Genomic DNA, 27,760 nt, shown 5'->3' with positions numbered 1-27,760 from the left:
AATATTGGCCCTTGGTCAAAACGGATAAAAACCTTAAATGTTTTAAAAACACCCAGGTGTTGAATTGTTATAAAAGAGGGCATAACCTCAAAGATTAGTTAGTACGCAATGATATGTCAATCTCCAAAAACTCCTCAGTTGAGTCGTTTCTGAGTAAAAAACCTGGCAAGTACAAAGGTACCAGCTGTACAACCGATATATGAATACGGGTGGCTATATCGTGCACCCGCATTCTGGCAAGAAAATTCTGTTGAAACATGTGTTATCTTGCAGTAAAAAAATTGTGGTCCATCTCATCCGTTGCCCCTGTGGACTGGTTTACGTTGGAAAGACTTCATGCACATTTAAAGAAAGGGCCAATCAACATCGCTCCGCTATTCGGCTTGCTCTAGAAGGCAAAGACAATGAAAAACCCGTGGCTAGACACTTTAAATCTGCCCACCACTCATTAGCTACTTTGAGGTACCAGCCCTTTGACCATGTTCCTCCTTGCAAGAGGGGGGTGACCGCAACAAATTGCTATTGCAACTGGAGGCCAGATGGATCCATCGTCTTAACACGGTGGCTCCTTCTGGTCTCAATGAGTCATTTAGTCTCTTTATATGTATCACTTTTCCCTCCTTTTCTAGTAGATGAGGTCCATATTATTACATTTGAATTAATCTGATTGCAGCTCATGTTCTCTATGTCCCCATGCTCTCGTCCTCCTTCTACCATAGTGGATAGTGTGGATTATGCTGTGCATTGGCTTGACCATTTAACTTTTATTGTACACAGAATAACCAACCATGGATAGACGATTAGAGGTACACGTGTGTGACATAGCTACTATTGTTGCAATTTTACTGAATATTGTGACCTAGACCTCTTATATGATTGAGTAGCACTATTTTAGCTCTTATGAACTTAATCTCCATCCTAATTTTTATGTTCCCGGGAGTCCATACTTTTACATTATATAGTCTATTGCATAGTCTATTTTTATCTTTGAGGATTAATGTTTATCATCACTGCACTTTTTTGTAATACTGTTTTATTGCACAGTCTGTATCCTCTCCAGCTCCCCCAACGCCGCGGTCTCCCCTCGCCATATTGCTAGTCTCCCTTTATCTGTCAGCTGCGATAAGCAGGCTGCCTTAAACATTTTAGCATACAGGTTCTTTTCCGCATGGACTGCAATGATGCGGCACAGCTTGCTTGCGTTGCTGGGCAAGCCCGGCGGCTGTCACCGCTAGCGGCTCTGATAGACGCGTTGCTTAGCAACGGCTCTGGTTACCGACGTACCTTGATGACGCGTGGTCACGAAGTGAAGTAATCATTAGGCGGCCCGGAGAACGTAGCGGCACGGGAGCTGGCTGAAGTTTGTTTGCTTGTTTGTAATGTGAGTATAAATTCGGTCTTGTATTGTCCCCACGTTGTCCTGATGAAAATTGCAATACAGCAATTGAAACGTTGATATTACAAAAAGGCCTGGTGTCGTTTTTTTGAAGTCCTGGGATTGCCACTGCTACTAACCCTTACTATATATATATATATAGGGTCCACACCAGGGCAGGGTTACTAAAAGACAACAACCCCAACACCGGGGGGGGGGGGACAAGGAAGAAGGATCAAAAACAAAAACCAAAGGGAGAGGCAAGAGACCCTGATTTTTTGCTTGACTGACCGTACTTTGACTGAGATGGAAATTCAAGTATTAAATCGTGGACTGACATTTGTCCCTATTCAGAAATTCAATGAATTTAAGTGGAAGATTGACCTCAAACTTAAAGATTTCTTCAGTCGAGAGACCGCGACCACAAATATAAAGTCACCCACCGAATATGACTATTTCAAAAAGAAATCCCGCTTCGATCCTCCATCAAGTAATATCGCCATACAAAGTCTCATCAAAGTCCTGGACTTTGTCCTGCTCTCTACAATGCACACTGTACCTGCCCATTCAAACCTGTCCCGAGAAGAATGGAGGGCTCTTAAAGATCTTAAAACATACGACAACATCATGATCCTCCCCGCTGACAAAGGTGGGGGGATTGTGTTGTGGGACCTCGAAGCCTACAAAAAGGAGGTTTACTCCCAGATCCTTAACCCCACAACATATGAGCGTCTGAAGGCTGACCCAACATCTCGCTATAAACAGGAATTGGATGATATCCTAACCGAAGATGTCTACAACAGTTGGATCCCAATGAACATCAAAGAATACCTAACCACTGATTATTCGAAAGCACCTCTCCTGTACTGCCTTCCGAAGATCCATAAAAACCCTTCCAATCCACCAGGCCGTCCAATCATTTCTGCATGCGAATCACTATACAGCCCAATTTCGTATTTTCTTGATCATTTTTTACAGCCGTTTGTACAGAGACTCCCCAACGATGTTCAAGACACCATGGACCTCCTCAATAAAATTCAAAATTTCGGTGATCCTATCCCCAACATGTGGCTGTGCTCTCTTGATATCAGCAGTCTATATACAAGCCTCCCACATAAAGAAGGACTGTTGGCCATATCACAACTTCTTGAAGTCTACACGAATTATGCCGGACTGCCAGCTCCCCTTTTCAACCAATTGCTGGAACTGACATTGACACAAAACTTTTTTGTCTTCTACAATGAGTTCTTCCATCAGCGAACAGGGTTGTATGGCCTGTTATCCAGAGAGATAAAGATCTCAAGAAATTGAAAAATTTCACCTTGATGTCCTGTTATAAACGGGAACACAACTTGAGGGATTGGGTCGTCCGCACGTACATCTCTAAGAGACTGCCACCTAATATGCAAAGAAGACCGGATGGCTGCTATAAATGTGTTGGCTGCATGACCTGTAATGGTATGTCAAGCACTAGAGTATTCTTCCATCCTCATCTGGGATACAAAATTTTGATTAGACATCCAGTCACCTGCACCAGCACACATGTCGTCTATCTGATCGTGTTACGTTGGGAAAACTATCAGGACATTCCGAGAACGCATCGCCCTTCATAGATAGGCAATCGAAGCTGCTTTAAACAATAAAGAAAACGTCCAACTGGTAGCAAGACATTTTGTGTCAGCAAAACATTCATTAGCTAAGCCTCAAATATACCATTATAGACCATGTGCCACCGGATCTAAGAGGAGGAGACAGAGCCAACAAATTGCTCAAACTAGAAGCATATTGAATATTTAAGTTGGACACAATGAGCCTGAAAGGATTGAATGAACAATTTTCCTTTAATATTTTTCTGTGAAAAACAACAATTTTTCTCCTGCCTTTTCCTTGCCCTAATTGATCTGCTTTCTATGTATCTGCTTATCATGATTCACTTGTTCTGTGTTTATGTCTCCACAGGTTTAGTTCACGACTTAATACTGCTTATTATTATTTTTCTTTATCACTGGAATGTTTTATCTTATTAGATCATCCTCGTCTGGACTAGTGTCTGGAGTGACACTGCCGCAGTTTGACTAACACACATGCTGATTATTTGATCATTAAGAAGGGTATAAATACCCAGACCAGAAACAGTGATAGACACCTTTGACAAAGCTGCAGTTGGCAGTGAAATAAACCCTTCATATATTTGAATATATCTATCATGTCCCCCCTTTCCCTTCTCTGCTCCAAACTATACATGTTAAGATATTTTAGTCTTTCCAGGTAAGTTTTGTGATGTAGGCCATGCACCATTTTAGTTGCCCTTCTTTGTACACTCTCTAATGTATTTATATCCTTCTGAAGATATGGTCTCCAGAACTGGACACAGTATTCTAGATGAGGCCGTACCATTTACCTATAAAGTGGCATTATTACTTCTTTTTTTCTGCTACTGATTCCTCTCGCTATGCAACCAAGCATCTGACTAGCCTTCCTCATTGCTTTGCTACATTGCTTTCCTGCCTTTAAGTCACTTGACATAGTGACTCCTAGATCCCTTTCCTCCTCAGCAGTTTCCATTATAGTACCCTTGATACTACAATATATTGAGCTTTTGGGTTTTTGAGTCCCAAGTGCATAATTTTGCATATTTTAGCAGTAAACTGTAGTTGCCATGCTGTTGACCAATTCTCAAATTTACCAAGATCATCAGTCATTTGATTGACCCCTTCTGGTGTGTCTACTCTGTTGCATATCTTTGTGTCATCTGCAAAAAGGCATACTTTTCCTTCAATACCATTTGCAATGTCACTAACAAAGATATTAAAGAGCACTGGACCAAGAACAGATCCCTGGGGTACTCCACTGGTAACATGTCCCTACATAGAATGCACTCCATGTACTACAACTGTCTGTTTCCTATCCTGCAACCAGGTGCTTATCCATTTAATTATTTTATAATCCAATCCCACACTTTCAAGTTTAGTAAGGCATTTGACACTGTCCCGCATCGCAGACTGCTAAATAAAGTCTAGATATGCCACATCTACAGCCCCCCCTTCATCTATTATTTTGGTCACAGAGTCAAAAAAATCAATAAGATTTGTTTGGCATGATCTCCCTGCAGTAAAACCATGCTGTTTTGGATCCTGTAAATTGTTTAATTTAAGATATTCCACTATTCTTTCTTTTAATAGTGTTTCCATTAATTTCCCTACTACTGATGTAAGGCTCACTGGTCTGTAGTTACTTGCTTCTTCTTTGCTTCCGCTTTTGTGCAGTGGAACTACATTTGTTCTTTTCCAGTCCTCTGGAACTGCACCTGTATCTTGTGACTGGTTGAATAAATCTGTTAATGGCGGTACCAGCACATCTTTTAGTTCTTTTAGTATCCTTGGATGCATTCCGTCTGGCCCCATTGATTTATCCACTTTCAGTCTTGAGAGTTCTGTTAGGACTTTCTCCTTAGTAAATGTACTTCCATCTACATTATTTTTATGAATATCCTTGCAACTTAACTGTGGTCCCTTCCCTTCTCCTTCTATAGTGAATACGGAGCAAAAATAATTATTTAGATGATCTGCAATTGCCTTGTCTCCCTCCACCAAATTCTCAGTGTCTGTCCGAAGTCTTATTATTCCTCCATTTGATTTTCTCCTTATATACATCTCCTTAATACCTCCTGAGACGTAAAATATTGCATAAACTATTTTATTTTATTAATTTTCTAACAGTACATTGTAATGTGTTTTAATGTGTTTATTCTATGTGATTACAAATCCAAATAAAAATCTTTTTTAATATTTAAACACCAGTGAATAATTTCCTTAATTATTTAGCGCTGCTCACATGCCTTGTGCGTGATTGTTGTGCATTTTTGTTTTGGTGGGGACTGACTACCCCCCCTTTTGAGCAGCTGCTTATTTAGAAACTCAGCCCTTGTACAAGCGCCCGATTATTCCTTGTGAATTCCTGACCATACATCAAACCTGCTCCCCCGCTGTGAGACAGCCCTGTGCAGCTATGGCGACAGAGGAATGTGAGACAGGGAAGGAATGATAGCGATAACCCTGTGGGGTGGATCGCTTCACACTTTCTCCTGTTACGAGCATCCTCTGTTAGGCCGGGTTGCCACAGTAACACCGCACAGCAGGCCACAGGCTGATGATGTCACTGCGTCAGACGGAGCTCAGCCGGGACCCGGAAGCGGCGTGGAAATTAAGGAATGGGAGGAGATCTATCTACACGGTATATAGGAATGTCTTAATGTACTATTTATTGTTGATCTGTGGTGTTGAGAATGGAGTAAAATCCGAAACTTCGACCCCTTGTGGTGTCTTTCTTTTGGAAATCCGAGTGAGTGCTGCTGTTATCCCCTGCTATCTTTCTATCTGGCTGTGCCGGGTCCCTATACGGGGAAACCGGCACTTAGCTCGATGAAGTAATGTGCCCCGTGCCCTCGGTAGGGACCCGGCACAGCCAGGGCCAATATATAAGCAATAACACAGACTTAGTTTCAAACACAAAAGTAATCGAACAATTAGGGAACAGTGATCACAATATGGTTTCACTGGAAATCAATTCAGTAAATTACATCAAAATGTATCTGCAAAAATACTAAACTTCAGAAAAGCGAACTTTGAATTATTCAGGGAAGCCCTAACAGGAATTGGGTAGGAAATGGTTATGGAGAGAAAAATTGCAGAGGAAATGTGGGATACTCTAAAAAAGGTGCTTGATTCACTAACTATTGAATACATTCCTAAAGTAAATAAAGGTAAATTCAATAAAAAAAAGCCACCATGGTTGGACAAAAAAGTAAGGTCAGCTATCAACAATAAAACAAGAGCATTTAAATTCTATAAAAATAACTTGAATGAGGAGGCGTTCGCAAAATACAAAGAATCAAACAAAACTTGTAAAGGGGTAATCAAAGCAGCTAAAAGATTATATGAAGAGCGCATAGCCACTGAAAGCAAAACCAACCCAAAGAAGTTTTTTAAATACATAAATAGTAAACGTTTAATTAAGGAAAACGTAGGCCCACTAACTGATACTAGTGGAAAAAGTGTTACTGAGGACAAGGGAAAAGCAAAACTGTTAAATGAGTTCTTCTCATCAGTATTTACTAAGGGAGAGCAGACTGTGGAACAAACATTTACCACAAACGGGACAAATAAGCCAGATCTCATTGTGGATTTCACGCCAAAGGAAATAGTACTAAGGCTAAGCAAACTCAAAACAAATAAATCACCAGGGCCAGATGGGATTCATCCGAGGGTATTAATGGAATTAAGGGATGAACTAGCTACCCCCCTACATTATATCTTTAGCAAGTCACTATCGTCAGGTATAGTACCAAAAGATTGGAGAATAGCAGAGGTAGTGCCAATATTCAAAAAAGGAAAAAAAGGAAGATCCCGCTAATTACAGACCCATTAGTTTAACATCAATTGTGGGTAAAGTATTTGAAGGATTTTTAAGGGATGGTATCCAGGAATATTTAGACCATCGCCGTCTACTCAGTACTAACCAACATGAGTTCGTGAAAATCGTTCATGCCAAACTAATCTACTAGGGTTCTATGAAGAGGTTAGCAAAAACCTTGATAATGGAAATGCTGTAGATGTGATTTTCCTGGATTTCGCTAAAGCATTTGATACTGTCCCACACAAGAGATTGATTAATAAAATGGAGAACCTAGGATTGGGTGAAAATATCTGCAGATGGGTAGGGAATTGGCTATGTAATAGAGAACAAAGAGTGGTTGAGAATGGTGCTGTATCAGATACGATACCGGTACTAAGTGGAGTGCCCCAGGGTTCGGTTTTGGGGCCCATTCTGTTTAACATTTTTATTAACGATATTGGGATAGGGTTACTCAGCAATGTATCCATCTTTGCGGACGATACAAAACTTAGCAAAGTCATCAAATCATCAGAAGATGTCACCATGCTTCAAAATGATCTTGCAATTCTAGATGAGTGGGCAAAAAAATGGAAGATGAGGTTCAATGTAGACAAATGTAAGGTTATGCACCTTGGGAGACACAACCAGTGTGCAAGTTACAACCTTAGCGGAGAGGAACTGGGTAATTCCATACTTGAAAAGGATCTAGGAGTCCAAATAGACAGCAAACTGGGATGTAGTGCCCATTGTAATGTAGCTACAAAAAAGGACAACAAAATTCTGGCATGTATTAAGAGGGGAATGGAAACTAGGGACTCAAGGGTAATTATGCCACTGTATAAAGCATTGGTGAGACCTCACCTCGAGTATGGAGTGCAGTTCTGGGCCCCACACTATAAAAAGGATATCATAGAATTAGAAAAAATCCAAAGGCGAGCAACAAAGCTTATTAGGGGAATGGAGAATTTAAGCTATGGGGAGAGATTAAGCAATTTGGGACTATTTACATTGGAAAAGAGACGTTTAAGGGGGGACATGCTCAACATGTACAAGTATATCAAGGGCCAATATAAGGAACTGTCACACACCCTCTTTTCTACTAGAAAGGAATCTAGGACACGAGGGCATGAGTATAGATTAGAAGAAAAAAGATTTCATTCAGCTAGTAGGAAGAATTTCTTTACGGTCAGAACAGTCAAACTCTGGAACTCTCTTCCCAGAGAGGTGGTAACGGCTGGCTCATTAAATGCGTTCAAGGCAAAGTTGGACAAGCATTTACTGGATAAAAACATCCATGGGTACAAATAAGAAATATAATCTGTCTGTAAAATATCAGAACCTACCAAATCAGCAATGGATATCTATACCAGGTTGAACTAGATGGACGCAAGTCTTTTTTCAGCCTTACCTACTATGTAACTATATAATGGGTGGTCCGCGGCACTGTGGTCTTTGAAAAAATAGACTGACACTTGCCTCAGGGGTTAACATTTTAGCCTTTATTCAGGCTGTTATCAAAACAGCATACATGAGTAAATGCCCTTAAAGACTCACCTTTTAAGATGTGCAGATTCACAACCAGGTGCATGCACAGCAGGGCAATAAAGTATCAAGAAAAGAAAAGGAAAAAAAAGGGGCCATTGAAGACAATCGCTCATTAACTACAAATCGAAACTAACCAATTACTACCTATAATTATCATGATCATACAATAAAGTGAAACAGCATACCTTATAAAACCAACACAAGTGAACACATAGAACAACTTCGATCTGCGGGACATGTAGTGTATACTAAGTGTGTCTTAATGTGCTTAAATGAACGGGGTATTTTAAGAACATTAGTGAACCAACATGACAGTTAGACTGGTCATGCCAGATTGCAAGTGGTATAGGGGGAAATTTACTAAAGGAAATTTGTAAAAAATAGGTGTATTTGTATCCAGAAATACACTTATTTTTGACATTTACAATCTCGAAAATACGGCAATTCGTATTCGTATTGATAGCACATCCATACGAATACGAATTGCCATATTTTCAGGATAGTAAATGTCAAAAATAAGTGTATTTCTGGATACAAATACACCTATTTTTTTTACAAATTTCCTTTAGTAAATTCCCCCTATAATGTCAAAAATTAAGATGTGGACCGCCTCTGCCGGTAATGTTCAATTAATGGAACTAACAAAATAATTTTTATGTATACGTTTTTTTTCTATATATGTTTCTACTGGAAATAAGCCATATAATAATAGACTCAATGATACATAAATCTTAAGTAGAATGGCCCAACAAGGAAAATTATAACATATGTGGATCTAAGTTATCCTTAAAGCCTGTATGTACACCTTGCATTATATATCAATGCTGCCATGTAAGTCCTATAGTTTGGCATGTCTCTGAAGGGAGCATAAATGGACGAATAACTCGTAACGATGAATTACTGATAACATAAGATGGGTTCCAGCCATTTGATGGAGAATAACAGGGTTCTTTTATAGAAAGCAGAGGAGTTCCAATTGTTCCTTGAGGCCCCTAGGGGCCAATGAGTCCAATTTAAAGATCCATCTGGTTTCCAACTGTAGAAGTTTTTTACCCCTGTCTCCCCCTCTTGGAAGCGGCTGGACTTGGTCTATGATCATGTATCAGATAGCCGCCAGTGATTGTTTTACCTGGACGAAATGGCGTGCGACCGGCTGGTGGCTGACTCCTTTTGTAACGCTGCCCAAATTGTTGAGGGATTCGCTGCCATCCGCTCCTTGTACCCCTTGAAATCCTGCATGACCAGTCTAACTGTCATGTTGGTTCACTAATGTTCTTATAAAATACCCTGTTCATTTAAGCACATTGGGCCTTATTCTGGTTGATGCATAATTTTTCGAATTCTTTCGGATGGCGTTTTTTAGCCGTCTGCGCATGCGTGGGCAACGCTATGCGCATGTGCCACGCAAGGTCTCCGTACTCGTTCTTACTAATACCGTACAGAAATGTGCACCGCATTCACTCGGGAGATATGGGCGTATTATGGGCGTCATTCGGAAGTACACAGGGGCGTAGTTTCAAAGTGGGCTAAACTGGGCGTAAACATGGGCGTAAACATGGGCGTACACGAGGGAGTGCACTAATTATGGTAGGCGTGCATTCGGACAAAACACCGACTGCAAACGAACCAAAAGGCAAGAAATATGCAGTGTCCATAAGCAAGTATTTCTTTGCGGACACCACTCGGTCATGCGCTAGGCATTCAGAACGCCCAATCAGTACGGCCGCACCTGAACCAATGTCAGCTGAACACAATACAATCCACTCCTTTACTCATTACTCATTAATTACACTCTTTTCATTGCTTCAATTGGAACCATTGCAGCTTTGAATGGACCATTACAAAACACACAAATATATGCTTAAAGCAGGTTCCCGTCCGTTCTAACGCGGTAAGACCGTGCAAACGCTGTAAGACCATGCAGAATATGTGTGTGTCCACCGCACACGCAAAGTTTGGATGTCGTCCGTAAACACGCCCTGTTCTTAAAGTGTGAGTCCGTCCGTATGCAGAGGACCGGTGGGCGTTTCTTCGTACGATGTCCGCACAGCGTGGCGTGCGGACCGCTCCGAAAGAATTCGGAAATTTACGCACCAACCAGAATAACCTCCATTGAGACACACTTATTAGTATACAATGCATGTCACGTAGATTGAAGTTGTTCTATGTGTTCACTTGTGTTGGTTTTATAAGGTATGCTGTTTCCCATTGTTGTATGATCAGCGGGCACATAATTATATGTAGTAATTGGTTAGTTTAGATTTTGTAGTTAAGGAGCGATTGTCTTCAATGGCCCCTTTCTTTTCTTGAAACTTTATTGTTTTGCACACAGTGCACAAAGTATTGTGTTGCCGTGGCAACCGTCCTAGAAACGGTGATGTCACTATTAGGCACCTAACTAGAGCGCCCGGAAGTGCCCTGCTGTTCATGCACCTGGTTGAATCTGCACATCTTAAAAGGTAAGTGTTTAAGCGCCTTTTCTCATGTATGCCGTTTTGATAAAAGCCTGAATAAAGGATGAAACGTTAACCCCTGAGGCAAGAGTCAGTCTATTTTTTCAAAGACCCCAGTGCCGCGGACCACCCATTGCTTACATATATATATATTTATTTATATATATATATATATATATTTACAGTTTATTATATAGTGCATACATATTCCGCAGCGCTTTACAGAGAATATTTGAACATTCACATCAGTTCCTGCCCCAGGGGAGCTTACAATCTATATTCCCTACCACATGTACACGCACACACAGACATTCTAGGGTTAATTTTTTTCTGTTGGAAGCCAATTAACCTATCTGTATATTTTTGGATTGTGGGAGTAAACCCACGCAAGCACGGGGAGAATATACAAACTCTGCACAGTTAAAGCCATGGTGGGGATCAAACCCTTGACCTCAGCGCTGTGAGGCACCACACCATTACACCATCCGTGCTGCCCCAAATAAACACACATATATATATATATATATATAGATCTATATAGATATATATAGATATATATCTATATATATCTATATATATCTATATATATATATATATATATATATATATATATATATATTAGAGATGAGCGGGTCCGGATCTCCGGGATCCGACAGATCTGAATATCGCAATCCGAGTCTGGATCCAAGCGGCTCGGGAGTTCCCGCCTAAATTCCGGACCGAAAACGAGGCAAAACGTCATCATCGCGCTGTCGGATTCTCGGGGGATCTGGATTCTATATAAGACGCACGCGCGCACCGCCATCTTTACTCCAGCATAGGAGAAGGAAGAGGGTGGTTGTGCTCTGTGCTGTGTGCTGTGCTATAATAATAATATATTATTTTGCTGCTGCTCACTCGATTAGGGTCTGCAGAGGCTGCTGTACACAAGTCCAGTGTACAGGGGCTGCAATGGCCAGTGTACAAGGGGCTGTACAGTGGCTGTGTTCAGTGTGACAGGGCTTGTGTCCAGTGTGACAGGGCCTGTGTACAGTGTGACAGGGTCTGTGTCCAGTGTACAGGGTTTGTGTCCAGTGTACAGGGGCTGTGTCCAGTGTACAGGGGCTGTGTCCAGTGTACAGGGTCTGTGTCCAGTGTACAGGGTTTGTGTCCAGTGTACAGGGTTTGTGTCCAGTGTACAGGGGCTGTGTCCAGTGTACAGGGGCTGTGTACAGGGGCTGTGTCCAGTGTACAGGGGTTGTGTCCAGTGTACAGGAGCTGTGTACAGGAGCTGTGTCCAGTTTCCAGGGGCTGTGTCCAGGGGCAGTGTCCAGTGTGACGGCTGTGTCCCGGGGCGGTGTCCAGAGGCTGTGACCATTGTCCAGGGGCTGTGTACAGGGTAACGGGCTGTGTCCATTGTCCAGGGGCTGTGTCCAGGGTGACGGGCTGTGTCCAGTGTCCAGGGGCAAGGTCCAGGGGCAGTGTCCAGTGTGATGGCTGTGTCCAGTGTACAGGAGCTGTGGGATAGTTTATTAAACTGCCACCCTGTCTGCCCCTGCAGTGCCGCTCTGCTTCCAAGATGTGCCAGGTTGGAAGTGTAAAGTCCACATGTATGTGATGCCCACTGCTGTCACTTAGCTTAGTCATCCAGCTACCTCGGTATACCCTTTTGGCCCAACTACAGTAAATGAAAACAATTTTGTAAGCTGTGAAGTGATCAAAATTGAATAGAAATGAGTGGAAACTAATGTTATTGAGGTAATAATACTTTAGGGGCAAAAACAGGCCAAAGTTCTGTTATTTTAGCCATTTTTAGCATTTTTTCATAAAAATCCAGATCCAAAACCAAAACCAAAACCCACAAGGGTGGTTTTGCCAAAACCAATCCAGATCCAAAACATGAAGGGAGATCCAGATCCAAAACCAAAACCAAAAAAAGTGGCCGCCGCACATCTCTAATATATATATATATATATATATATATATAAATTTAAAATTCAACATAGTAACGGCACTCCATCCACTTAAGCAAAGGAATTTATTCTGTGACCAACACACAGTATATATATGCTGAATGCCGGCACTCACTGGTACTAACAAATAACTTGCCAGGTGCTATCCTTATGTGCCCCAATGTAGAGCAGTGCACATAAATACAAACAGCCACAGATGGCACTCTGGTCAATTAAATAATAGACAAACTCCAATTGGATAATCAATGTTTCGGGGCCTTTGGTGCGCTTTCTTCAAGCCATAAAAAGAGCACCAAAGGCACTGAAATGTTGCTTATCCACTTGGAGTTGGTCTTATATTTAATTGGCCAGAGTGCCGCCTGTGGCTATACTTGTCTATACATATAATTTATTTATTTTTCATATTATATGGGACTGTAGCGGTTAGCTACTGTGCAAATAGAGTACCTTTTCTCCGGGTACACCTGGAAGGCCTGTATCCCCCTTTTCTCCCTGTAAGACAGAAAGGCTTGTTGGGAAAAATCATCAATACATACACAGTTAAAAGCAAGTTCAGTGTTTTAACGTTATATAGATATATTTTTCACCAGTGTGAAGGATCGCACAACTGAGGAATCACTTGATCATCTGAGAAATCAAAGCCGATAATAACTTAAATTACTCTGAGAAAAAGTACATGTATGGAGAGCGCATTTCTGGAGAAAAACAGAGCTCAAGAAGGGCTCCATTTTATAGCATACGTATGTTATACATTATATACATTCACAACCCATTTTCACCCATGTGAGCACATACATATGTGCAGTAAATGTATTTAATGCAAATTAAACTACTAACACTACACTAATACAAACAGGGCTGGACTGCAAATGCCAGAAGGGCTGATGGTCTTGTGGGCCAATTTTGTGCATCCATTTCTCAGCCGCTCAGCGCTTTCAGTCCTGCATCCTGGGCTTCACTGTGCTGAATGCTGAATAACCAGGTAATTTACATATTGATGTAATGATGCTGCAGCCCAAAAAGAACCAATAGAGTTTAAAACTAACAAGGTGTCCACAAATACTCACACCTCATTGTTTTCACAAGTGTATGGTGTGTTTCATTGCATAGAAGTCTGTACATTTTGGATAATACAAATACTGTAAACCAGAAATCCTGTCCTGCTGCTAGTGATTTAGTGCTTGTCAAGTGCCTTATGGACAAGAGAGAAACCCAGCGTCCTCGGGTCTGTCAAGGCTGGTGCTACTGCTTGATGAAATGGGAATTTGGAGCCAGACAACATTGCTATGACCCACGGGAGCTCAGATCATTAACGATATAGTGTGTATACACAGGACGATAAACACAAAAATGTTGCTATACAGTAGCTGGTCATTATTGTGCATATTATTTTAAATGTTATTTAATATGCACCTTTAGACTTGAGGGGTGTGTTAAAGAGAGACCAAAACCAAATCCAGCAAAAATGGCTTTTTTTTCAGATTTAAGGAATTACTCGTCAAAGCTTTGAGGATGCAAAGACCATCAACAAACCTCACCGACTTCTGAAGAGATAACCTATTATAGTATACAGTATTTAAGACAGTGGTGTGACTACCCTCAGTGGTGTAGCCACGGTGTCGCAGACCCCGCATTGGCTTGGAGGAGCCAGCGCCAGTGGGGTCTGTGGCGGGCGCTAGAGCACAGAGATTAAGCTCAGCTTAGCGATAGCTGCAGTGATACTGATAGTGCCGCCAGACAGGATGCCCGGCCACGGCAACGGCGCTCATCTCAATGTTGCGTTCCCATCAATTACTGTACACAGAGCCTATTGGCTGCTGTGTACAAGTCGGATGGGCAGACAGGGGTGGGCTTGGATGGGAGGGGAAGCAGCTGCCGCAGCAACCTTACCAGTGCTGGTCTCTGCCTCCCTCGTCATCCCTCGTCATCACGTCACATGCACAGGGGAGAGAGACATCGGAGAGAAGCCGGGGATGCCGGAGCTCAGAATCAACAGATGCACTGTACAGAAGAGTATCTGTAGTACAGATACTCTATGACACCCACAACCCCTGACACGTTGGAGACTGCGATACTGTCCCCTCTGGAGGCTGAGACCACAGTCAATAGTACTTCCCCTGCTGAAGGCTTCTTGATGTCCCATCTGAAGTGCAGCTTGACAGTGAATCCAGGAGTCTGAAGTTACTCAAACTGGCTGTTATTACTTAAGCTCTCCTTGGATCACTGTCCAGGGCGTCAGAAAGTCCTGTCTCTGTGCTCAGCATCTGCTGTTTAGCCGAGTGTGGCAGACAGCAGGAATTAGAAGCAGCTCTGGGGATTCACTTTTTTCTGCAGTCATTGATTTATTGTAAGTCCAACAGGGTGGTCATAGTCGGGGGCACACATAGGCATGTGGTGGGAAGAGGTCAGAGGGGACACAGGGAGGCATGTGGTGGGAACTGGGAAGGGACCAGGGGGGACACAAGGAGGCATGTGGTGGAAAGGGACATGGGGAAAGACAAAGAGGTAATGTGTACGGAGCATTACAGTGTGTGGTGTATAGTGTAAGTGGTACTAAGATTTGCAGTGTATAGTGTGAGGGGCATTACGGTGTGACATATAGTGTAAGGGGCATTATGGTGTGTGGCGTATAGTGTAAGGGGCATTATGGGGGGGGCGCCTAAAATTATTTTGGATTGGGGGAGCAACATTTTTAGTTACACCACTGACTGCCCTCCAATGCTATTGCCATCTCTGCATGGTGTTAGCAATTGTAGTGCAGAGAAAACATTAACACAAGTAAGTGTGCCACAGCACTTTATTACATTTCACACAAACATCTACACACACACACACACACACACACACACACACACACACACTCTTGCATGTGTTTGTCCTGACACCCATATTTAGGAAACATAAATTTATCTAAATCTAATAGGTAAGAAATTTGTACTGTATATGATTTTGTTTGTTCTGCTACAAGCTGAGAAGACAATATTCTGTTGTACAGATGCTACATAGTTTTATCAAAAAAGCTAGTGATGAGACCCAACAGTAAAAAATAACTTGTGTTATTGGAATAAAAGTGACAAGAAGTCATTCAAGTGCAGATACATTGTCTAGATTTTTCATTTGTTATATACCGCCTACCAAGAGACTTCAGCTAGATGTTAACTGAAAGCAACAGACACATTCAGAATAGGAACATAAAGATATGATAACCCACTGTGATCCTTATTTTTGTTCTATTGTAAAAACATTTCAAAATGTTATCAGATGCTACTTTCTGAAAAACGTTATAGCAACAAGCAGTTGCTTTTGTTTTTCAGTTTCTTTGTTTATCCTGAAATGTCCAATGATTGTTTGAGTCATTCAGACTTTTTCGTATTTATTTAATATGTATAAACCAATGGTTCCCAAACTGTGTGCCTAGGCACCCTGGGGCATACTTGCCTACCCTCCCGCATTTTGCGGGAGGCTCCCGACTTTTGCATCTGCCTCCCACTGCCCCGCAATCCCCCTCCTTCCTCCCGGTTTTTTACAATCCTCCATTAAATTTTGGACTGCGCATGCGCGCATACTGAATTGGCGGGGGGCGGGGCCTGTACGGGAAGTCACACACAGTACAGTCAGTGGTCTGCGCACAACCCCGCGGTGGCCGAGCTGCTGTGTGCGCAGACCGGCACTTTGTGCATTGGGAGAAGCTGAGACGGAAAACCAGCTGCCGGGGCTTCACTGAGGCTGGCCCCGCCCACCACACTGAGGCTCCGTGTGTCAGATTCAGCCCTGCTCGCTCCTCTGCCTGTGCTGTGCAGTGTGCTGACTGCAAGTCCTGGCCTGAAATGAAGAACACAGCCAGGTGAGTGCTGCTGTGGGTACTGAGGGAATGGGATCTGTGTATAATGTGTGTATATTTACTGGTTGTAATAATGGGGGGGGGTGTCTGTGTATAATTTACTATTGTGCTGTGTGTATTGAGTGTAATATGGGGGGGGGGGGGCTGTGTATAACTACTATGTTGTGTGTGTGTGTGTGTGTGTGTGTGTGTGAATGTACTCAGTGCAATATGGGGGGGTTGTATAATTTACTGTTGTGTGCTGTGTGTGTGCTGTGTATAATAATGTACTATGGTGTTGTGTAATATGTGGGGCAGACTTGCCTTCCCTCCTGCTTTTAGCCAAAGTCCCCCCCCCCCCCCCCGCTGCCTTGCAATTTGAAGCACAGCACCAGTATTCCCCAAAGATGCCCCCTCTTACAATGTGATTGCGCACGCTCAAGTTTAGAACAAACAGGGATGAGGCTTGAAAGGATGGCTGGTAGTCCTGTGGGAAGAACACCGCACGTGGCCTCGCCCCAAGCAGTGTGTCACCCCACCCCAAGCAGTGTGTCACCCCACCCCAAGCAGTGTGTCACCCCACCCCAAGCAGCGTGTCACCCCGCCCCAAGTAGTGTGTTGATCACCATGCTTACAGACAGCCCTCTCTTGCTCACATCCCCCTCCCCCATCCACGGCATCCCTGACCCCCCTCCTCACACGTATCCCTCTTCTGCTCACTCTCCTCACATCCCCCCATCCATGGCATCCCTGACCACCGCCCAACCCCACACATATACCCCTCTCCTGCTCACTTTCTCCTCACATCCCCCCATCCATGGCACCCCTGACCACCTCCCCACCCCACACATATACCCCTCTCCTGCTCACTTTCTCCTCACATCCCCCCATCCATGGCACCCCTGACCACCGCCCAACCCCACACATATACCCCTCTCCTGCTTTTTTTCTCCTCACATCCCCCCATCCATGGCACCCCTGACCACCTCCCCACCCCACACATATACCCCTCTCCTGCTTACTTTCTCCTCACATCCCCCCATCCATGGCACCCCTGACCACCGCCCAACCCCACACATATACCCCTCTCCTGCTCTTTTTCTCCTCACATCCCCCCATCCATGGCACCCCTGACCACCTCCCCACACATGTGCCCCTCTCCTGCTCACTCTCCTCACATCCCCCCATCCATGGCACCCCTGACCACCTCCCTACCCATGTACCCCTCTCCTGCTCAGTCTCCTCACATCCCCCTTTTCCAAAGGCACCGAGGTTAGAGCCTGTGGTTGGAGTATTGTAGATGTACATTCTTCATTGCTGTCTCCTCTCCCAGGGCATGAATCCAGCATGAGCGAGACCTGGCTGCTGACGTCTGACATCGGCCGGTCCCCCACAGTCACCTGCATGCTACCTGGTTAGTGCTCTATTCTGCAGCTGCTTTCTGATACCCCTCTCTCTCTCCCTGACACCCTCTCTCACCCCTTTTCTATCTTCCCACTATCACTGACACCTTCTGTCTTTCTCACCCCCCTCTCTCAGTGCTTCTCACTATTGATGACACCCTCTCTCTATATATATTGTACCCCTTCTCTCTCCCCCCTCTCTATCCCGGACACCATATCTTTCCTACTGCCTCTCTCTATCCCCAACACCATTTCTCTTATCCCCTTTCTCTTTCCTCTCTCTCTCTCTATCCCTGGCATCTTTTTTCTATCTTCCCTCTCTCTATCCCTGACACCCTCTCTCAGTCCTTTCTGTCTTTTCTCTCTCACCTCCTAGTCTCATCCCTTTTTCATCCCCTCTCTATCCCCATATCCCTTCTCACTCTCACCCCCCCCCCCTCTCTCTATCCCTGAGACCCTCTCTCTAGTCCCTCTCTCTCTCTCAATTCCCCCATTTCTCTATCCATGACACCCTCCCTTTCTCACCCCCTTCTCTCTCTTACCCCTCTATATGTTACACCTTCTCTCTCACCCACTCTCTATCTGTGACACCTCTCACCCCTCTCTCAATCCCTGACATTCTCCCACCCCCTTTCTTTCCTCTCACAGCCCCTCTATCTATACATAAAATCATCTGTCACCCCCTTTTTCTCATGCCCTCTCTCTGACACCCTATATCTCCCCATTTCTCTCTTTCCTCTCTATCAGCCCCTCTCTCTATCCATGACATCATCTGTCACCCTCTTTTTCTCATGCCCTCTCTCTCTGACACCCTTTATTTCCCCATTTCTCACTACCCTCTCTCTCTCAGACCCTGTCTGTGACACACTCTCTTTCGCCCCATCTATCTCTCATTTCCCGCAACTCTCTCTATCCTGGGCACTCTCTCTCACCCTATCCCTATCCTTGACACTTTCTCCCTCTTTCTGTCATTCTCTCACTTTTCCTTACATCAACTTTCTTTCTCTATCTCTCACACACCCTGACACTCTCATTCTCCTCCTGACATTTCCTCAATTTACCTGCCCCCCCCCCTGACATTCTCTCACACACATAAACTTTCTCTCTTTCACTGCTCTCTCGGTACTTGTGTAGTTTCACGGCGCCAGTATGGCTTAGCTCGCCCACGCTGCGGGCTCGGTGGCTCGCTACGCTCGTCGCGCTATTTAAAATCAACTCCATGCCAACATGGATAGTGGGGGTATGAACTATCCATGTTGGCATGGAGTTAAGTTACTTTATTTAACATAGTTTGTGGCGAGCGTAGAACCCGGAAGTAGCACGGCGCCATGCTGGCGCCGTGAAACTACACAAGTACCGCTCTCTCTTTGTCCCTCTCTCTCATTCTAAAAGGATGGGACCTGCAGAGGAAACCTCTTGTTTAAAGGCCAGTCACTGGCAGATGTGCTAGCACACTGCGGGACAGCTGTATTAAGCTTCAAAAAATTATAAAAACACAATGAGATAAAGTACCAGCCAATCAGCTCACTGTCATTTTTCAACTATAAGCATGTAAGCCTGTAGCAGAGCAGTTAGGAGCTGATTGGCTGGTACTTTATCACTTTTCATTTGATCACTTTTTTGAAGGCTAGTACATCTGGCCCTGAATGTCATGGAGAGGCTGTTTGTTGGCAGTGGTGGCCTCAAACCCCCCAAGGTGCCCTATTAAAAAAAGAAAATTAAGAACTTTAAAATATATATACTTTAAAGTTGTAGTTCCCACCAGCGCCGGATTCAAGTATATCAAATGTATAATATGTCACATATACTCTGTGTATAATGATGTATGTGTCAGTATTATGCTCTGCTGTGTAATGTCAGTATGTAGCCCTCCTGTGTTATGTCAATGTGTAGCCCTGCTATGTGATGTCATGCTGTGTAATGTAGCTGTGATGTCAGGGAGTAGCCCTTCTGTGTAATGTCGCTGAGAGATCAGTGTGTAGCCAGTACTTTGCTTTGTACTTTAGTTTTTACCTGCCACTGCAGGACACACCCCTGAGTGACAGTAGACACGCCCATATGTGGATATAGACACACCCTTAGGTAGATTGTGATACACGCCCTCAAGAGTGTTCCGCGCGATGCCTTTACGGTGCAATCTATAATCTCCCTGAAACTACTTTTCAAAAGTAGGCAAGTATGCCCTGGGGTGCCTCAGGACACTTCCAGGGGTGCCTTGGGTGGGTGGACCAGGATCAATTCCTATTATGGTCATTGTACCAGGAAAACCAGTGCTGGTGGCTGCCAATCATAATATATGTGGACAAATAGAAGCAAATCCTATCCCTCACCAGATAACTGACATATAAACACAATGCACTTAATTAAAAAAATTTTCCCCTGAATTTCTCGATAATAAGTATTTGGCCTAGGGGTGCCTTGAAAATATTTTGATGCTGGGTCGTGGCCATGGATAGCAGGGAGTAGGTCGCAGGACGCTGTGTTCCCCTGCTCCGGCTCAATGGAGAGATCACGTTGAACTAACCCCCCCCCCCCCAAACCTGACTTGTGGCCTCTTGTTGGTCGGCCCGTCCTGACTAGATATCCAGGTGGCTTGACGGGCCCTGGTGTGAGGACGAGGAAGTGGCATATAGTAGAGGTGACCAGGCGGGTGGAAGAGGACGAGGTGTGCGTCAGCAAGCAGCGCGTGCATCCGGAGGTCGCATAGTGACACGCACAGGTCAGCGCGCCCATGAGAGAGCCTGCGCAGCGGCGAGGGGACCCAGGCCTAGCTGCTCGAGAGGTCTCACAGCGTCGCATATAGAAGCCAGGGACCAGTGCCTGAGCAGCATGGCGGTGAGAGAGCCGGCGCTGCGGCGAGGGGACCCAGGCTTAGTCGCTCCGAGGCAGCAACAGTGACACACACAGAAGCTGGGATCAGTGCCTGAGCGGCACGGCGGTGAGAGAGCCGGTGCTGCGGGGTGGTGATCAAGGCATAGCCGCCCAGAGAGATAATCAACCACTGTACAGGGCAGAGGAAGCCCTGGTGAACGAGGTGCCGCAAACGAGGTCCATCTGTAGGGTCCCGGACAACAAGCACGACAGGCATTAGATACAGTCCTGATGGAGGACTACTCACATCAGACGGCAAAAGAGTGAGTACAGGATATTTTACACTACAAACTGTCCAAACTGTACCTGACCTGTGGTGGGACTATTCACATAAGGTTGCCTCTGACTAAATTTAATTGGAATCTGACTGTATTGGAGGGAAAATTAAAAAGGGACCCCGTAAATTTAATAAAGGGCCTGCAGGAGAGAGTACCCCTTTTTCACCTGTTATAGGGGAAATATGGGGAAATCACAAAATACCAAAAAAGCAAACCGGCTGGCTAAGTGTGTCAGGAACCCGGTGACCCCCACATCCTCAGCCAGAGGAGAAAGCTCCCCTCCAGTTGCCCCTCCGGAGCCAGAGAAATAGCAGGCCCAAATAGACCCTTCTATACAAAGTGTACTAGATGCACTGGCTGCAAGCGAGGGCCGCACAAAGGAGGTAGAGGAGCATACCTCCATACTTGAGGACACAGTCACCCCACTGGTGGAGAAAGTGGATGAAATGGCCTTGCAGATTAAGGCGGTAAATGCTAAATTGACTGATATGGAAGGGTGCTTACGCAGGAATAACTCAAGACTTGTGGGCCTACCTGAAAAGTCAGAAGGGGGGAACCCAGAATCCTTTATCCAGAAATGACTGATTTACACTTATGGCAAGGAATCCTTCTCTCAATGCTTTACAATAGAAAGGGCCCACAGAGTCCCCATGAGGGCCCCCCCCCCGCCAGGGTCTAGTGATTTTCAAATTACTGCACTATTCAGATCGGGACATAATCCTAAAATTGTCAAGAACAAAAGGCCCCTTGATATGGGATAATAAAAAGCTTTCAATCTTCCCGGACTATGCAAGTGGGGTGCAGCGAGAAAGAGCCCAATTTGCTGCAATATGATTTTCCCAGCTAAACTGCAGGTGGTGCATGAAGGTAACACTAAGTTTTTCCTGACTCCGAACGAGGCCGCAACTGGGCTAGACATCAAATACCCAGCACGACGCATGATGTCACCTCGTGGACAGGACGGTATATAGGGAACGGATGAGATGAGAGTTGCAATTAATCAATGCCTGGACTCTAGGTTTTTCCTAAGGGTTTCCCCCCCCCCCCCTCTTTTTTTTTCCTCTTTGGACTGGGCGGATGGGACGGGGGTTAAGAAAACGAGTCTAGGGGCACCAGCTTCTAAATATGACATCTGGCATTATAATATTAATAATATCTTTATTATCATAAAATGCTCACATACATGAACATTAAACAAAATTCGATTGTGAACAGTACAAAAGATAAGAAAAAGACAATAAAAGTAAAACAACATGCGAATCAAGATCTATACCCAGTAGAAAAATTCCAACTAAGAATTTAAAACACGAATTGCTGTTGGAAAGAAGCTCTCTCTATATCGTTTGGACTTACACAAGACCGAACGATAACGCTTATTGGAGGGGAGTAAGGAAAACTAGGAAAGCTACTAGGATGGGAAGAATCCCTCAAAATACTGTTAGTCTTCTTGAGAAGCCGGGATTCGAATACATGGTGAATACTTGGCAGAGCAACCCCAACTATTTTACTTGCCACTGACACCACTCTCTGGAGGGCTTTACGATCAGCTGCGGAACAAGAGCCAAACCACGCCACAATACCGTAGGTGATTACACTCTCGATAACACCAGTATAAAAATTCACCAAATTCACCAAGGTACCAGCCAGACGTAGCTTATTCAAGAAAAACATACGCTGGTGGGCCCTTTTTGTTACAGTATTTATGTGGGCGCTCCACAGAAGATCTTTAGAAATATTTATGCCCAAGAATTTGAACGAGTCTAACGACTCCACTTGTTGACCATTCAGGACCAGCGGGCAGCTTAGGGCTTTAGGAGACTTCCTGAAGTCAACTATCATTTCTTTGGTCTTGTTTACATTAAGGACCAGACCGGTTTCCTTACTCCAAGACTCCAACCTCGATATCTCCAACCTATAGGCGGACTCAGCAGTCCATGTTGAGTATATCCTCATAATGTGAATGTAAGAAAGGTTTAAAATAGAAAAGATACCCCTATAGAAGCTTAAGACACTATATGGTTAAAAAGGTTATCCCCAGGCTTGGGGCATGGAAAATGGAAGGAGAAAGTAGGTGGGTTTCTTTTTTTTTTTCACATATCTGAAAACTGCATATTGGGGAGAAATCATTTCCATGTATTGTGTGGGAAATTGACTATATAGGACTTAAACATTGTCAAGCATCCGTAATGTTATATTGATAAAGAGCTATTTTGGAATGTGGGAATACTAAAAGGAGAAAAACAGAGAATATTAAATAAGGGCATATAGATGATAAACTATTCCGGTATGCCATATGGGCTAATCAGTGAAGGAGGAGGGAGGGAGGGAGGCGGGAGAAATTTGAGCAAGATGAAGGGAGCGGGGGAACACCCCCAGCTAGTGGTCATATATTAATCGTCTCTGAACAAGATCTAGATGGTTTTTGTTTTTTCTGTTGGGGGGGAGGGGAAAAGGAGGGTACTGGATAAGGCATGTCAGGGGGGAAGGGGGGCATGCAGGGTGGGGGACAGGGGTAGGGAGAGTTATTTGGGAAGGGAGGCGAGTCATGGAGGGAAAAATGTTAGGTTGATAAAACACCAGAAATCCCCTGGAATAAACGAGATAGTAAGCACTAAAGCTGCCCATAGACAGTACGTTCCCGTACCGTCCGTTCTGTACTATGAGATGCGCGCTCCCGGACCGTCTATGGGCAGCGTAAGATAGTAATAATCCTCCTATTATTTCTAGTACTATACCGTAAAAAACTAGATGACTGTAAACTATAATCTTCTCTTATGGAATGTTAGGGGAATGAACATAAAAATCAAATGCTCCCTGATAATGCGATATATACGCAATCAAGCAGCAAGAGACCCACCTGGTGCGGGAAAAGTGTTATCCCCCTGGAGGCTGAGGTGTTATTCAACCCACACCTTAGCCTCCAGGGGGATCTCAGTGCTGGTGCGTAGGGGTATTCCCTTTACAGCCGATAAGGTTTTAATAGACCAATGGGGAAGATATATTTTTATTAAGTGTAAACTGGGCTCCTGGACCCTGATATGAATGTCCGTATATATGCCACCACCATTTAACTATGATGTACTGAAGGCAGTGGCAGAATTCGTTGCGTCCTATCAAGGTGTTCCCATCATAATGATTGGGGATTTTAATAACATAATGGATCCTATCCTTGATAGGAAAAGTGCTGGGAACACGGTGAATAGGACGCAAAAAAACAGGGTTTGCTGAAACAATAAAGGAGATGGGCCTGAGAGACGTCTGGAGGGAAAGATCACCAGATGTACAACAATTTTCCTGTTTCTCCAGGTCGTTCGGTTCTTTTTCAAGAATTGATTTAGCTTTAGTAATGGAGGAACTTATCCCCTGTATTCAGGAAGTAGATTACTTAACAAGAGGTATATCAGATCATTCCCCATTGCTTCTTAGGATAGATCTGGGAGATAAAAAACGCTATTCATTCTGCAAGTTACACGTATTCTGGTTGTCACAATTGGAATCGGGGGAAAAACTCGAAGCAATGTGGAATGAATTCTTTGAGACCAATAAGGGGTCAGCCCCAATAGGGATTATATGGGACGCTTTTAAAGCCAGTGTCAGGGGTACCCTAATTAGAGAAATAGCGGGCCTGAAGGCCTCATTTCAGAAAAAGGAAAGAGAATTAGAGTTGAACTGTCGTAACCTTGAATTAGAATGAGGGAACCCCAAGAAGCCTGGCGAAAATGCCAATCAGAAAAAGAGATGTATAGGAAACTGTACGCAAATCACACTAGATACCTTGAGGGGGAAAGGTCTGGTAGCTTCTTAGCAAATATTGTAAAACAGGACAGAATAGCAAATACAGTGACAGAGATAAAAACAGAGGGGGGAAGTTCGGTGTACCAAACTCCGGATATAGCAGAGGAATTTAGGCAATTTTATCATCAACTACAGTATATCAGTCCCAACAGACACACAGACCTATAGAAATCTCTAGTTACTTAGCAGCTATAAAGCATATGACAATGTAATTAAATTCTAGGGAAATCCTCGATGCCCCCATAACATTGATAGAGATAGAAGAGGCAATAACATCAATGCCTGGAGGAAAGGCGCCAGGCATGGATGGGATTCCACACGAGCTATACTGTACAAAAAATACAGCAAATTTTTTTCTTCGAGATTCCTCATCCTGTTTAATGAAATCTATGAAAACCAGACCTTACCCGAATCTATGTCTGAGGTATTGATAACGGTGATATTAAAAAAGGATAAGGATCCTAGGGCGGTCGAATCATACAGTCCTATATCCCTATTAACTAACAATGTAAAAGTCCTTGCCAAGGTCCTGTCTAAAAGACTAAATCTAGTTTTGGACGAAATTATACACAGCGACCAAGCCGGCTTTATGCCTGGAAGGTCTACAACCACCAATCTGAGAAGGCTGTTTTTACAACTACAGTCCCAACAAGAGGGAAGACAGGAAGCCGCTGTAATTTCACTTGATGCAGCGAAAGCTTTCGACACAATAGAATGGAACTACCTCTGGGAAACTATGGGATGGATAGGAATTGGCCCAAAGTTTATCAACTGGACTAAGATGTTATATAAATCTCCAGGTGCAAGAATCTCAGTGAATAATTACATCTCTCCAAAATTTAAGATAGAAAGGGGAACGCGGCAGGGATGCCCGATGTCCCCGGGCCTCTTCGCCATAGCCACAGAGCCCTTGGCATGTCTCATAAGGGAAAGTAAAGAAACAAAGGGAATTAAAATAGGCGAACAGGAAGACTGGATTGCATTGTATGCGGATGACATACTCCTGTTTGTACATAACCATCTAGAGGCAGTACCGGGGGTTGTGGAGATGGTGGAGAGATTTAGAGATTTGGGGATTACTCGGGCCTAAGGATTGACTGTCACCGGCAGGGTCAACTTGGTCAAAATGGTGGTGCAGCCAAAGATCTTATACATGCTACAACACTCCCCACTATATCTTCCCGAAGAATTTTTAGGCAGATAGAGGGATTAATATCTTCCCTAATATGGGCAAATAAGAGACCCAGAGTGAGATTAAAAACTCTCACAAGAGCAAACAGTGAAGGAGGTTTGGCACTGTCGAATTTCTGGCTGTACTACCTTGCAGTACAAATGGCCCATTTTAAAACTTGGATTCAAGAACCAGGCAAAGAGGATAGTCTCTCAGAAATGGTAAAACTTACATCCCCAGGGCACACACCTTTACAAATGTTATTGAGTGGCAATGTGAGGAGAAAATGGCCGCCAATAATTAAGCAAATGATCTCAGTATGGAAGCAGGTAGAAGAACTATTGGGGAACCAAGGAATAGACCCAGAAACACTGCTTAATAATGCTAGAGCATTAATAGAAATGAGGAAACTGCAAATAAGGAAGGTATGGGAGGGAAGAGGAATAAAAGAACTGGGCCAATTATATGAAAATTTGGAACTTAGGTCATTCTAATCATTAAAACTAGAATTATCCCTTCCAATTAAATATCTATATAGATATATACAACTCCGCCATGCCTGCAGTGTTCAATTAGATGGAGGCATCCCGGAGTTGGAACCCTCATTAACTAAAAAATTAATGAAAAGATGTCCTAAGAGACATGAGGTCTCTTTCATACATGGGACCCCCAGCCTGGAGCTCCACAATGATGAACTAACAGAATTAAGAGCTAAATGGGAAGTAGATGTGGGTCCCATCTCTGTGGGAGACTGGCAGGGGGTTCTAGAAGATATTCGATTGGCAACCAATCAGGCAAGCTATCAGCAGGTCCAATTGTACATAGTACAGTATATAGAACTTATATGACATCTGAATTATTGTATAAGATAGGCAGAGAGAATGCTAACTGTCCGAGATGTGCAACAAATATAGGATCTTTTTGGCACTTGATCTGGACCTGCCCGGAAGTAAATAAACTCTGGGAAGCTGTGATCAATGAGTTATTAGCCAGAGGGGTCCCTAAGGAGACATGTACACCATCTGCCTGTATATTATCAATTATAGAAAAAAGATCAATGGATAAATATCTAAGAAAGTTTGTCATAGCGGTCTGTACTTTGGCCAAGATTTGCATTGCCAGGAAGCGGTTTGCCAAAGAAGGGCCGGAAATCGATACCTGGAAAGCTTTGGTAAATGCAACCAAGCTACACGAAAAATATATTTACCTAGCAAGGGGTACAGAACCCATCTTTTATAAAATATGGAATAATTGGTAAGCGGAGGACTAGCTAATGAAAGGGGCTTAAAAACAGTAGATCAGGGAGAATACAATCAACCTAACAAGGGGGGGAGGGTGGGTAGGGAGGGATGGAAGTATAGGGGGTGGGGGGGGGAGGGTGGGGAGGGAGGGTTAATTAATAAAGATGTCATTGGTTTAAATGTTAAATATATTATGTACATGAAAAAGCTGCTTTCTGACAGATGTATACAATGGAGCTGGAAAGATAAATGGAAATCGAGAGGTTAGTTCTACCTCCCACGAGGAACACGAAGGATTGAGGGTTAATTTAAAAACACTAAACTAAAATCACGTAACCTACTACACATGTTATGTAAGTGAAATGTATGCACTAATCGATATTTAGATCAAAATCTGGCCACTAGTAGCATGAGTAGACACTTTAGAAAAGGAAAAAAAATTAAAAAATCACCAGTAAAAGC

At 43.7% G+C, this 27,760-nt stretch overlaps 1 protein-coding gene across 7 annotated transcripts in view; it reads right to left on the bottom strand.

Annotated features, from left to right (window-relative positions):
• The window catches only part of COL15A1 (collagen type XV alpha 1 chain), a 537,229-nt gene that overhangs the window by 140,887 nt on the left and 368,582 nt on the right, over window positions 1–27,760 (bottom strand). For all 7 annotated transcript variants that reach the window (XM_083188349.1, XM_083188345.1, XM_083188346.1 and 4 more), the window contains one exon: window positions 13,167–13,211. In XM_083188349.1, the coding sequence (XP_083044475.1) occupies window positions 13,167–13,211 (45 nt within the window). The remainder of the gene's footprint in view (window positions 1–13,166; window positions 13,212–27,760) is intronic.

This window comes from Crinia signifera, chromosome 5, assembly GCF_055691185.1.
Source record: "Crinia signifera chromosome 5, ASM5569118v1, whole genome shotgun sequence".
Classification (NCBI taxonomy): domain Eukaryota; kingdom Metazoa; phylum Chordata; class Amphibia; order Anura; family Myobatrachidae; genus Crinia; species Crinia signifera.
The sequence above is the reverse complement of the archived record's forward strand: the minus strand, read 5'-3'. Positions and strand labels throughout refer to the sequence as shown.